The sequence below is a fragment of the Misgurnus anguillicaudatus genome, chromosome 21 (genome assembly GCF_027580225.2).
Source record: "Misgurnus anguillicaudatus chromosome 21, ASM2758022v2, whole genome shotgun sequence".
Classification (NCBI taxonomy): domain Eukaryota; kingdom Metazoa; phylum Chordata; class Actinopteri; order Cypriniformes; family Cobitidae; genus Misgurnus; species Misgurnus anguillicaudatus.
In genome coordinates, this window is record NC_073357.2 from 1238493 (window position 1) to 1252155 (window position 13663).

At 41.8% G+C, this 13663-nt stretch overlaps 1 protein-coding gene across 1 annotated transcript in view; it reads right to left on the minus strand.

Moving 5' to 3' along the window:
* The window catches only part of LOC129451006 (E3 ubiquitin-protein ligase TRIM21-like), a 33998-nt gene that overhangs the window by 2689 nt on the left and 17646 nt on the right, over positions 1 to 13663 (minus strand). Inside the window, exons 4-8 of the mRNA XM_073859733.1 lie at positions 12499 to 12741; positions 11804 to 12339; positions 11407 to 11502; positions 4967 to 5200; positions 1964 to 2105 (exon numbers count right to left, since the gene is read on the minus strand). Of these exons, the coding sequence (XP_073715834.1) occupies positions 1964 to 2105; positions 4967 to 5200; positions 11407 to 11502; positions 11804 to 12339; positions 12499 to 12741 (1251 nt within the window). The remainder of the gene's footprint in view (positions 1 to 1963; positions 2106 to 4966; positions 5201 to 11406; positions 11503 to 11803; positions 12340 to 12498; positions 12742 to 13663) is intronic.

The window sequence follows — 13663 nt, forward strand, 5'->3', positions numbered from 1 at the left end:
GTTTTTTTGCCATATGCACTCTTGTGCAAGCGATTACAAATCCTAATGTAAGTTAAACCATTCAAACAGCACGTTCACATCTGCACATTTCCATATAATTTCCCCACAACTAAACAAACTTAACAGCATAATGTAATGACTGCATTTATACACAAATCCGGACACCTCACTAATGTGTAGAAAATACATTCAAATAAAAACGGGATTGTATTTTATTTAAATCCTTCCTAAAGAATGAATGAATAAAAATAAAAGAATAAAGATTGATTTGAAAGAAACATGTATTATAAATTATAATAAATGTAGAGATGATTTGCAAAAACAGATACTGTAAGTTCCATATGAAATTCTAAAATGATCATTTTTATTAAGCTCCTGTTTATGTTCAGTAATTGCACTTTAATGGCAATGAAAATAACCTATTCATATAAAAACATGATAACAAACAGACACACACGTTCTTATTTGTTTACTGTTTGCATGTTTAAAGGCAGACGCTGACAAGTTTGTGTTGTGAACATGAAAATAAATACAGAGTTAACCGTCAGAAAAACATATCTGTGTGTGTTTGTGTGTGTGTGCGTGCGTGTGCATGTGTGCGTGTGTGTGTGTGTGTGTGTGTGTGTGTGTGTGTGTGTGTGTGTGTTTGAGATTTTTTCTCAAACGACACATTATGTGATGTCAATGTACCCATTGCAGGACTGAGATAGGCTGCTTACTTGTATATAAGCAGAACAATGAGACTCTTAAGGAGAGGTTTGTGAAAACCCTCCAAGTAGTCTGAAATTCAGTGCTTTTGCGCTACTTCTCTATCAGATCAGAAGTAACGAGTAACTAACTACTTGAGTAGTTTTTTCATCTAATACTTTTTTACTCTTACTCAAGTAAATAATTAGATTGATACTTTTACTTTTACTTGAGTACATTTTTGTATAAGTACTTGTACTTTTACTTGAGTACAGATTTTCGGTACTCTACCCACCTATTTGACCTAATGCAGATTATGCAGCACTGTGCAGCTGATTTAAGTGAAGTTCTGTGAGAGCTAAAATACTCAAGTACTCTCTAAACTCTCTCGAAATACTTTGATGTCATACGCTGATAGGTCTGCGCAGCGCTGCTGAAGTTAAATACTACAGTGTAATGTAGGAGTGCGAGATCAATCTCCAGAACAAAATTAAAACTGTAACAAGAGGTCGTCTGTCAGAGGAAAAACTGTCGCTAAATCTAATGACAAGAGTCTGCATTAATCTGCCTTCATTCATTTATTACACAAGATGGTTTCAGATGAGTTTAGTTCAATCAGATTTTTACACATTTATTGATATTTTAATAGCAATAGTATTTTGTGATTTGATTTCTTCATATTTGTCGGTTCAGCATAAAGTTTGCGTGTTTATCGCCTCCGCTGTCACTGTGAGAAAAAAACATTCATTAATCTGCTTCATGTCTTGTTAAACTTGTAAAGTGATGCCCGATCTCTGTTTATCTGTTCTCTTCACAAATAAGTAAACACATTTTGACTTGAATGCTCGCCTTGTAAGTTTATGATTAGAAATGGACATGTGAACGAAAACAATTATTATCATTAAAACATGAAATGACGGATAATAATTGACTATTACAGAATATTTACATCGCTGTTTGTCAAAATAAAGATATTGAAAAAGTCTAATGTGTCCTTTGGTGTGTGTGTGCGTGCGTGCGAAAGATTACCTTGATTTGTTCATAGCAGATTCATAGTATATTTATTTCATGCTTTAACAGTTGACTTCAACCGTAACTTGTTTAGCATTTTAGCTAAGCAGAAATGATACATTGTCATCTGATAAATGGCTATTAACAGTCCTGCATTACTACAGTAAAAGTTTGATTTTGAGTTTGTGTGCGCCCCCCAATTTTTTAGCAACAGCTGCAACTGAGTAAACCACTACTGTCAATCATCATCATCATTATTTCTCACCAAAAGAGCAAAGATTCTCCAGCTGAGTCCTTATAGAAGTCAAAACAAATGTGGTTATATTTCTCATCGAGCCAAAGTTTAGTTGAGTTTCAATAGAAACTCCCAGATCATCTCTGAATTCAGCAGGCACAGATGGATACGACTGAAAGAAGAACAAAAACATTACATGGATATGTTATAATTGTCATTATTTATGTTGTACCGAGTGTGAGGTTATGGTACACTCAAAGTGTGCTCATCATGGTCACTATGTGAAGTCATGGCACACTCATTGTGCACTCACACCATGAACTCAACATTCTGAATTCTCAATGAGCTCACACTGTGATTATCACAGTATGAGAATGGTGTGACGTCACTGTGATCCTCCAGTATCCCCCTTTTCCTAGTGACATTTTGAAATCACAATGAGCTCACATATAGCTCACACTGTGAATTATCACAGTATGAAATGGTGTGAATTCATTGTGATCTCGTGTGATCTCACGTGTTGACTGGCACTCCCAGGTGAAAAAGTAGTACACTTCCATTGTATACTTAAAGTGCTTTATTTTCGTACACTAATTTTGTACTTAATATACTAAAAATTCATCTTTAGTTTTTCTTAAGACAGGGGTGGCGAACGTCGGTCCTGGAGAGCCGCAGCCCTGCAAAGTTTAGCTCCAGCTCTAATCAAACACACCTGAACAGGTAATCAAGGTCTAAATAGTTACTAGAAACCTTCAGACAGGTGAGGTTTAATCAGGGTTGGAGCTAAAAACTGCAGGGCTGCAGCTCTTCAGGACCGACGTTCGCCACCCCTGTCTTAAGATGTTGTTAAGATCATCTAAGTGTACTTCACTGTGCTATTTTGAGACACCAAAAATATGAATTAAAATGTGTATTTAAACATGTATTTAGGTACCACTTGTAGTAAACTTGACCCTATCTTTGTAAGAAAGTTGAGTTCAAGTTTAATACAAGTGTTAACTAAATACATTTTTATACAGAGATAGTATTTTAAAAGTGCATTTTAGTTCATAGTGGAAGTGGATGGAAGTCCTGCCTACTCATCCCATGCCCCTACCTCACCAACTTCTTCAACCCTTGGTTCTGTCCCATCTGCCTTCAAAACTACTGCTATCACACCAATCCTAAAAAAACAGGCCTGAGCCCATCCTCCCTCAACAACTACTGCCCAATATCCAACCTCCCCTTTCTGTCCAAAACCTTGGATTGCATAGTTGCCTCACAACTTCAATACCATCTTCATGCCAATAACCAATTTGAACCCCTCCAATCTTGTTTTCGCCCCTTCCACAGCACAGAAACTGCTCCTGAAAGTCCTCAATGACCTCCTCACCTCGGCTGACACAGGTTTCCTAAACTGTCTCATCCTCCTCGATTTGAGTGCAGCTTTCGATACCGTGAACCATAACATCCTGCTCACTTGACTCAAAGACCTCAGTATCAAAGGTACTGCACTCAGCTGGCTCCACTTCTACCTTTCCAACAGATCCCACTTAATTTCTCTTCATAACTGCACCTCTGCCACCGCTTCAGTCACTCAAGGTGTTCCCCAAGGCCCCGTACTCGGCCCCCTTCTCTTCACTATCTACATCCTCCCCCTTGGTCAGCTACTCTGTCACTGCAACCTGGACTTCCACTGCTACGCTGATAACATGCATATCTACCTCAGCACCACAACCGCACACAATCCTCCCCTCTCCCACATCAACTCGTGTCTGTCGGCTATTAAAACTTGGATGCAACACATCTTCCTCAAACTCAACACAGATAAAACGGAATTTTTCCTCATAGGCTCCAAATCAACACTCAGCAAATCCAGTAACCCCACTCTCATCATAGACAGCACCACTGTCTTCCCTTCTTCCCGTGATTTTGGATCCCATCCTCTCCCTTGAGCTCCACACCCGCCATGTCTTCAAACCCTCCTTTTTTCACCTCTGCAACATCGCCAAAATTAGACCCTCTCTCACACCCCCCACTGCTGAAAGACTCATTCATGCCTTCATCTCCTCCCGACTGGATTACTGCAACTCACTTCTCATTGGCATCAGCTCCACCAACATCAACTGACTCCAACTGGTACAGAACGCGGCTGCTCAACTCATCACATGCTCCAAACGCAAGCGTCTCTTTTATCATAAACCCTTCAGAAGCGTCTGCAGTAGGCACTTATTTTGACAAGACACGTGATGCACATGGGTTCACTCGACGTGCCGAACACATATTTGAAATTACGAACCACACACATGATGTGCTACATACATGTTGTGACAAACTTTGCATTGTGTGCCTCGAAAAAAGAAGTCACCGGCCCCCACTGGAATAGGTTGGCCGATGTGTTGTCCTCTAAAAATAAATCAGTAAGCTTGGCACATTTGGCACCATCCTCCTCCAATGCCTTTCTTTTTTTCAACCGGACTTTTTCAGCCCCTCCTGGCCTCTTCCTCCCATCCTGCCTGGTATGGTAGGGCCGGCCCAGCTATCGGTAGGCGCCAGCAGTTGCCTACCTGAGAAAAGTTTCGGAAAAGATGGGCTATAGACCCAACCAACCCTATGGGAGGGGAGAACTCATTCACATGGTACAACCCATGCAGAGGCTGCGCGCTGCGGTGTCAGATTGCGGAACATATGTAGGGTTATTTAAGAGAAGATAGACTCACTAACGTAACAAATGTAAAAAAAAACTTGACCAGCCCAAAAGGAAGGCGGCCCACCAGGAATTCTCCTGGTTCTCCCGATTACCCACCTTGGGCCAACATGAGACAGAGAAAATGATGACAGAATTTTTAGTTTAGGTGAACTATTCCTTTAATAATATAAAATTCATCATGATCATTACACTGAGAAGTCAAGCAGCAAAGGTCAAGTAAAACACTGACCCATTTTGGAGTAAACTAAATATGCAAGACAGTCTACATGTCTCTGTTTATAACGAGTACTATAATGAGTATACTATAACGCTTTAATATACAGTATACAATATTAGTGTCTGACCTGGAGAAAGAGGATGCCGTCTTCTTCATTCTGAGTTTGATTCAGATGGTTAATGATGTTTTTATACTCTTCGAGGTCCTCCTGAATCTTCTGTGTCTTCTCTTCCATCTCTCTCTCCAGACTCCTTCTTCTATCCTCTAGAGGAGCAATCAGCTCTTCCTCAGCTCTCTTTACAGCATCCATCACTGCAGCAAACACCTTCTTTATCTCTGTCTGCTCTCGGTTTATCTCATCCTGTGAAGAGTAGAGGAACGACTGATCATTCTGTGTGACTTTATATCCAATCAAAAAGTCACACTGGAAATCTGTTTCCAATCGCACAACTAGTTTTAATTCCCCAATAAGCTTTAATGGACATTGTCAGATGTGCAAACATCATTAAAAACACATCTGTGTAGTTTTATGTACTGTAAACATGGCTGACAGGGTAAGACGGCAGGATTCTTCTTCATTAGCATCTTCATACTGTACAGTGAGATGCGGATGGGAGCATGAGTGTCTTCTGAGAGAATATTGTACAACATACAATAAAATGGCAAAATGTATTTATAAAGCACATTTAATAACAACAGAGATTGACAGAGTGCTGTGCAGAACAAAATGGACAGAATTGGTTAGTCAGGTATACAGCAGGTAAAATAAACATTGAACATGTCACCATTTTTCTCAGTCAACATATTTCTAAAGCTACTATTGACAAAATTTTCACCAGATGCAATCCACACATTCAAAGAAATCAAAGCACAGATGTCCATCTATTAAGTTATGTTTTCTTTTGTGTTAATTGTGTTTTCATATAAAATGACAAAGGACAAAGCATCGAACACGCTTACTGAAATGTATTTAATACTTTGTACCAAAGCCTGCTTGCATTGTGTGATTTTGACCCTCTCATTCTTCCACACAAACGTCTTCAAATCTTAAAGGTTCTGTCCCAGTCAAAACGTGAGATCACACCAGAACACAGTGACTTAACACCATTGTCATACTATGATAATCACTGTGTGAACTATATATGAGCTCATTGTGATTTCAAAATGTCGAGCAGCTTAAAAGGAGGCAATACAACACAAGGGGGGCATTCTACTTCTTATATCTCATTAGGAAAAAGTTGATACTGGAGGATCACAGTGCCGTTACACCATTCTCATACCATGATAATCACAGTGTGAGCTATATGTAAGCTCATTGTGAATTCAGAATGTTGAGTTCATGGTATGAGTGCACAACGAGTGTGCCATGACCTCACATAGTGACCATGATGAGCCAGGGGAGTATTTGGATCTTCATCTGGTTTTCTCTAAGTCTCGAGCCACGTATCTTCCTCATCATCGGCACTGTGCCATCGATCTCCTCCCAGGCATTTCTCCACCTAAGGGTTGTTTATTTTCCCTGTCTGGTCCTGAAAGAAAGGCTATGGAGAGATACATTCAAGAATCTCGACAGGCCCGCTGGGCACTCTTCTTTGCCTGGTTTACTGTTTCCCTCTCATACTGGCCGGGCCCCAAAAATGTTAAGCCTGATGCCCTCTCTTGTCTGTTTGAGCCTCTGGAGGGGGAGAGTCGAATTGGTTGGTTTAGAGGCATGTCAAAGAGGCTGGTCGAGAGGTTGATCATGTCGGTTGTTTGTGCCGGAGGTGCTGTGATCCAATTTCCTCTGGTGGAGTCATGAGTCCAAGCTGGCCTGTCACACAGGTGTTCGCAGGTTACGAGGTAACACTGACAATGGTGGATCATTTTTCCAAAGCAGTTAATTATATCCCACTTGCCAAACTCCCCACTGCTAAAGAGACTGCTGAAACCATTAATAACCATGTCTTCCGTATTCATTGTCTTCATGGTGACCTGGTTTAAAAAAGGGGTCCCCAGTTTGTCTCATGGTTTTGGAAGTTCTGTTGACAGATCGGTGTTGTCTCAAAGTCCGAACTCTTGGTGTCAACAGATACCCTGGATTGACTACGCCCACAACTCCTTACCTGTGGCGTTGATAGGTATGTCCCCATTTCAGACATCTTTAGGTTATCAACCTCCTCTGTTTCCTTCACTTCACAGGAACCCCAAAGCTGATGTCTGTTTGCCTTTGTCTTTGACCAAAGGTGTTGCCACACCTGGAGGAAGGCGGAGAAGGTCCTGGTCCAGACCTCAAGAATAAACAAAGCAGCTGCTGATAGACATCGGACCTAGCAACTCACCTATATATGTGTTCAATGAGTATGGCTTTCAACCAAGGACCTCCACCTCAGGGGCTAAGTTCATTGGGCCATACCGGGTCACTAAGGTGGTCAGTCCAGTGACTGTCAAGCTCAAGCTTCCTCCTGTTCTTGGTCAGGTTCACCCTGTTTTTCATGTGTCCAGGGTTAAACCTGTTTTGTCTTCTCCCCACAGCATTCCTATCTCTGCCCCTGCCCCTCCTCCCCCACTCATGGTGGATGGCTCTCTTGCCTATACTGTGTGGAGAATCCTGGATGTGTGACGTGGGCTTTCAGTACCGGTTGGAATGGGAGGGTTATGGTCCTGAGGAGAGGTCGTGGGTTCCAGGCCATGACATCTTGGACCAGTCTTTGATTGGGACTTCTGCCGGCATCATGGTGGCCCTCTTCCTGGGACGTCTGGTTGCCTCCCTGGGTGTATTGTTAGGAATTCAGTCAGTTCAGCTCAGTCATGAACCATGGCTGTGTGTTTTGTTGTTTGTGAAGCACATGGTCTTTGTTTTGACATGTGCTTGGTGTCTTGTTTGTTACCCTGCCCCTCCATTGATCTTAATTCCCTCACTCATTCACCACACCTGTTTCCAATAACAAAACCCCATTTATATACCCCTCATGTTTCCCTTTGTCAGACCGTGTTGTTCTCTTGTAACAGCATTGTTGATCTTTAAGTTAACTGTTTTCCAGTCCTATTGTTTTTTTTTCAGTTTAACCTTTTTCTTGTTACTTTGTTTTGGTTAGTTTAGTTTTATCCTTCAGATTCAAATTCACTTTATTAGCCATTTGTAGTGTAATTCACATTGGAAAAAAAGGTGGGTTCATTTAGACTCCTTGCCTTTTTGCTTTTGCTGTGCTTTTCTTCGTTTTAGTTTACCTACCAGTCTCATCCTCTCTCCTGTTCATCAGTCCAGTCGAGCCTCCATGCCTCTTCAGTCCAGTCAAGCCTCCCTGCCTCTTCAGTGCAGTCGAGCCTCTCTGCCTCTTCAGTCTCTCTCTTGTTGCTGACACTTTAATGATATCTACTAATTTTTTTTGGGACTTCAATAATCATGACTATTGCTTTTTATAGGATTTTTGATTACATCATCTCAATTTTACTTGTGACAGGTGTTGTGTTATTCAGGTTTTTTACCTTACCGGATTTCTTTTCTTAGATTAGAAAACACAGAACAGAATCTAACAATGTCTCTTGACAAAACACATATAGCACGAATAGTTACAAAACTAAACTTACTAAACTTCTGGTTTTTTTTTTATTTCTTTTGCCCCTTACTTACTTCCCAGCAAACATAGGTCGGACGGCAACGTCGTCTACCCGGCCAAAAGGGGTCGCCACAGGACAGTACAAATGTTGTACTATTGGCCCGAAATCAACGTCATCTCCCCATCCAAAATTAGTCGCGGCTGGACAGCACAAACGCACAACATGTCCTATAATGCATTTATATATGCTTGTATACATTTGTATATGTCTATATTTGTTTTCAGCCATGACGGGACGTTACGGAGGGATGTATTTTCAACGGTAATTGGACGTCCAAATGTTTGCTGGGTTTCTTTGCCTACTATGGCAGTTTAAGTTGTATAGTCTTTCAACCATATTGGCTTCCTTCTAGAATGTCCCTCTAATTGGTTTTTACCATCTCCATGTGGTGCAGTTAGAGTTGATTGTATAGAGTGTTCAGGAACCTGAGTGAATTCTGTGTGCAGTGGTGCCAACTGAGATGCGTGCCAAGTTCATCCATCACTCTGTTCAAAACTACGTGTCCCCTTAATTTTAACAATCTGCATAGGGTTGCTGAATTTTGATTTCCCTTTTCTCACATGCACAGGTTTCCTTGAGCCCCGGAATATTTGCTTTTGCTCTTGTATCCAGGTATGCTTTAATTTTCCTGTGGTTTTGCATTACTTTTGTTTTCAGCTTTTCAGAGCAGGATTCACATTAGACCTTGGAAGAACTGACAATTTTGTTCTTATTTTCCTTCCAAACATCAGCTTAAAAGGATAAATTCCAGTAGTAGCGTAAGGTGTGGCTCGCTAAGTTTGCAGAAAATCTGCAATAAACGATGTCCAAGGGCCTCTCTCTCTTTCTGAAGTCAGAATACCCTACTTCAGTACCCTATTCCAACACTCCACAGCTCCATTTCCTCCCGGGTGATATATAGAAGTATGGATGTGCTTTACATCTCTTTCTTGTAGAAATAGTTTGAACTCTGTTGACAGGAACTGAGGCCCATTGTCAGTAACAATCTCCAGAGGATTTGTTTTTTGGATGAACACTGACTTCAGAAAACAATTAATGGTAGACACAGTCACATGAGATGTAAAAGCATCCTCTGGTCATTTTGAATGGTATTTAATCAGTGTGATAGGGTATCTACAACTAACAGGACCAATGTCGAAAAGACTCACCACGTCGATGCCCAGTTTCTCCCATGGAGTAGTTTTGTCATTGAGTTGGCAGGTGATACAGGTTGCAATTGTGGAGTGTACCTGCAAATCCATCTTAGGCCACCAGTATAACTCCCTAAGCCCTGCAACTTTAGGTAGTTGATATGCCAATGCAGACGAGGGCCTGTTCACTGCCCCGACACTGCATTTCCACTGCACACCGCACCCCAGCCCAGTTGTCTGTGGTGACCAATGTACATCTTGAAACCCATTCCATAGGCACAACGGCCGTGAGGGACAAAGGCCCTTGCTGGGCGCTGAGAGTGCATTGGCCCCACAATGTCAAAAGAACACTGCAGATGCCTGTGCCACGCCCACCTTTTCTCTGTTTGCTTGCGAGGTGGGTGCCTTAAGAAAGTGAACCTTTTCTGCATTTCTCATCCACCAAAAGTTGAGCCAGAGATGTCTCTCTTGGACCAACATGGCGGACACCTCTTGACCCAGGGCTTGTGCTGTTGCCTTAGTTGCATGGAGAGCGTGGTCAGTGGCAGTGCAAAGTTCCTGCATTGCCTTGGATCGAACACACACTCGTGCAGATCATTTAACGCCTTGGCCTGGTGGACTTGCTGAATGGCCACAGCGTGCAGGGACGGAGGAAGCTTGGAAGGGAGCCTTGGTCAGTCCTGCCAGGTGGAAACTGTCTATATTTTTATTTAGTAACTAGTTACACCCAACACTGGTCATGACCGCAACGTTTTAAAAAGACGTGTGCTTTCAATGAGAATATGTCACCTCCACAATGTCACTTCAGCATGCTGGGACCCCAGACAGCCAAAAGAGCGATTGTTCTGCCAGCAGGGGAAAGAAACCTGCCACATACAAGAGCACAAAGACCATTCTTAAAAGGATTTTGTTCTGTGCAGAAATTGCTCTTTTAGACAAACTCGGCGCCCAAGGGATGGTGTTTGCAAGGCAAGTCCACTGCCCCACCATCATGCCAACAGTAAAGCTGATAAAACTTTGTGTTTACTGGAGAAAGAGAGATAGTCAAACCATTGAGCTCCAAAGAACAAAAGCTATTGAATGGTGCACTCTCCTTTTATCCCAGACCAGAAAGACTCTCAAGAGCACCCCCCTACTGTCGTCATCGACACAACGTCGAGTGGACAAGAGAAAGAGAACCAATTAAGAGTTTGGACTGTACCAGCTCTTAATAATTGCACTGACAAGGGACAGGATTGCTTTTTTATACTGACTGTCTTGGCTTTCCATGCATTTTATGACATCCTTTTCTTCAGTGGTCCAATACTTTTTCCTGTGTCATTTTACATGTTTACACATAACTTAATTTATGGACATTTATATTTGATTCTTTGTATGTGTGAATTGTATGGGATGTTACTTACATGTGTACAAGTTAATGCAAGTCTGTTAGGTAAAAGGAAATTACTATTTATGTTTTTAAATTTTAATTATTTATTTTTTTGCTGTTTGTGGAGCTGAGGAGAACGCTCATGCTCCTGGGAACAGTACAGATATATCAGACGCGTGCACAAAAGGAGCAGAAAACACTCACACGCACGCACGCACGCACACACACACACACACACACACATATATTTTATTTATTTTAGTGATACCTCTCATTTATGCTGTGATTTTGGCAAGGCGTACAATATAATTGCTGTAAAAATATATAAATGCTGCGGTGATCACCGTGTGTAATGCTGCATGATTTTAGGTTATGGTCAAACAAACAAAACTGTACTTACTTAACAGCGAGATGCAGAAACTAACATATCTAACATAAACTGTGATGAATGTAAACATATGGGTTACTTACTACAGTGTTTCTGACCGTATTCTTAAGGTCTATCATTTTTTTTTGTCCCTTTTCAATCACACTTTTCAACTTTACAATAGTCCTTTGATGTTCAGCCTGTAGAAACACACACGCACAAAATTTAAATAGTTGGTTATTTATACACTGCCACACAATACAGAATAAAAGTGAACTAAACTGAAGAGATATTTTCTTTTGACACAGTATCATCTTTTATATATGTAAAGGTAATTCACTGTGGTTGTTAAAAATCAGAGGAATCGTGGCTAGTAATCTAATCCTAAACTACTTTGCCCAGTACATGGTTTAATGTATGTGGTTCAAATAAATGTCCTTTGAAAATTAAATCCAGGGACCAAATATTCCCACTGTGTTATTTATTATGAAAGTTTAATACCTCTCTCCTCTTTCTCTCTGTCTCCACAGTTATGACATCTACACCAGGTGTCACACATAAAGCACAGATGCAGTGTTTGTCTTGGGTAGAGTAGAGATCCAGGGGTCTGCCATGGACACTGCATGCTCTCTCATGCAATTTCTCCACTGGTTTTACCAGCTTATGACCCTTCAGCCTCTCCATAGACTGATGCGGCTTCAGATGACGCTCACAGTATGAGAGTAAACAGGTCAAGCAAGACTTCACAGCTATGAATGGATGTATTCCCTCACAGATGTCGCAAGGGATCTCACCTCTTTCATCTGTGTTAAAGTGACTCAGATCATCCATCTCCACCCTCTTAGGAGCCTGGTGGCACTGAGGACACTGAGGATCGCTCATGTTTGCGACCTGATGCAGACAGCTTTCGCAAAAGGCGTGTCCACAACTCGTAGTGACTAAATCTTCTGCCAGGTTTTCACACTTGGAGCACTGAAGTTGGCTGGTGATATCTGCAGCTGTAGCCATCGTGATTGTGTCAGCAATTAAATCTGAGGCTAACAACAACAACAACATTATCATATCATTATCATTTTAATAAAAAAATATATGTGGTGTGCAATAGCAAAGATTTTCTGTGTGGTTGTTAGTGTGTTTCTAGGATTTCACAGCTATGAATTGCCGAATTCCCTCATAGATGTCGCAAGGGTTCTCACCTCTTTCATCTGTGTTAAAGTGAATCAGGTCATCCATCTCCACCCTCTTAGGAGCCTGGTGGCAGCGAGGACACTGAGGATCGCTCATGTTTGCGACCTGATGCAGACAGCTTTCGCAAAAGGCGAGTCCACAACTCGTAGTGACTAAATCTTCTGCCAGGTTTTTACACATGGAGCACTGAAGTTGGCTGGTGATATCTGCAGCTGTAGCCATCGTGATTGTGTCAGCAATTAAACCTGAGGCTTACAACAATGACAACATTATCATATCATTATCATTTTAATAAAAAAAGTGGTCTGAAATAGCAAAGATTTTCTGTGTGGTTGTTAGTGTGTTTCTAGAACTTCACAGCTATGAATGGATGAATTCCTTCACAGTTCACAAGTTCGCATTAACATGTAATCGATAGGGAATGAGATAAAGCATATATGGCGTGCTGTCCGAGGAGAGGGCTCCGAGTTTGGAATTTTAGCCCGAACCCAGAGTACTCCCCAAAATTGCCACATAAATGAAGGACAGCAGCCAGAGAAAACATCCCCAAAAAGTGTAAGCGAAAATACCTATAGAAAGCGGTGGGAAAACTAGTGGTTTGACTGGGAGGGCTCTCGCGGCATCCAACGGGGGCATTGTCTGAGATGCTCGCAACATTGAATGGGAAAGCCCCGCCGGCAGTCAAACGGGGAGCACATTTGTGAACTAGAAAACGAACTGCGGTATTAAACGAGTTAAGGCAAATTCACTGGGAGGCCACCGCAGTGTACAACGAGAGCTTTGGTTTAGATGATAGCAGCATCGAACGAGACGTCTCCACATGCAGTGGGGAAATGCTGGTGAGGACGGTCAGAAATTTAATAAGCAAAACAAGCAACATTCGAATTAAGCGTTTGACCGGGAAGATCCTCGCAGCATCTGACAGGGGCTTTGGCTGAGGTGCTCAAGGCATCAGACGGGTATGTCCTGCCAGCAATCAAACAGGAATGCTCGACGATAAAAAATTTAAATAAGCAAAATTAAGCGTCCAACCGGGAGGACCCTCGCAGCATCCGAAGGGAGCTTGAGCGAAGATGCTCGCTGCATCAGATGGGTAGGTCCCACTTGTAGTAAAAAAATGCTTGATATAAGGTTTAAAAATCTAAAATATTGGTGTCCGACCGGGAGGACCCT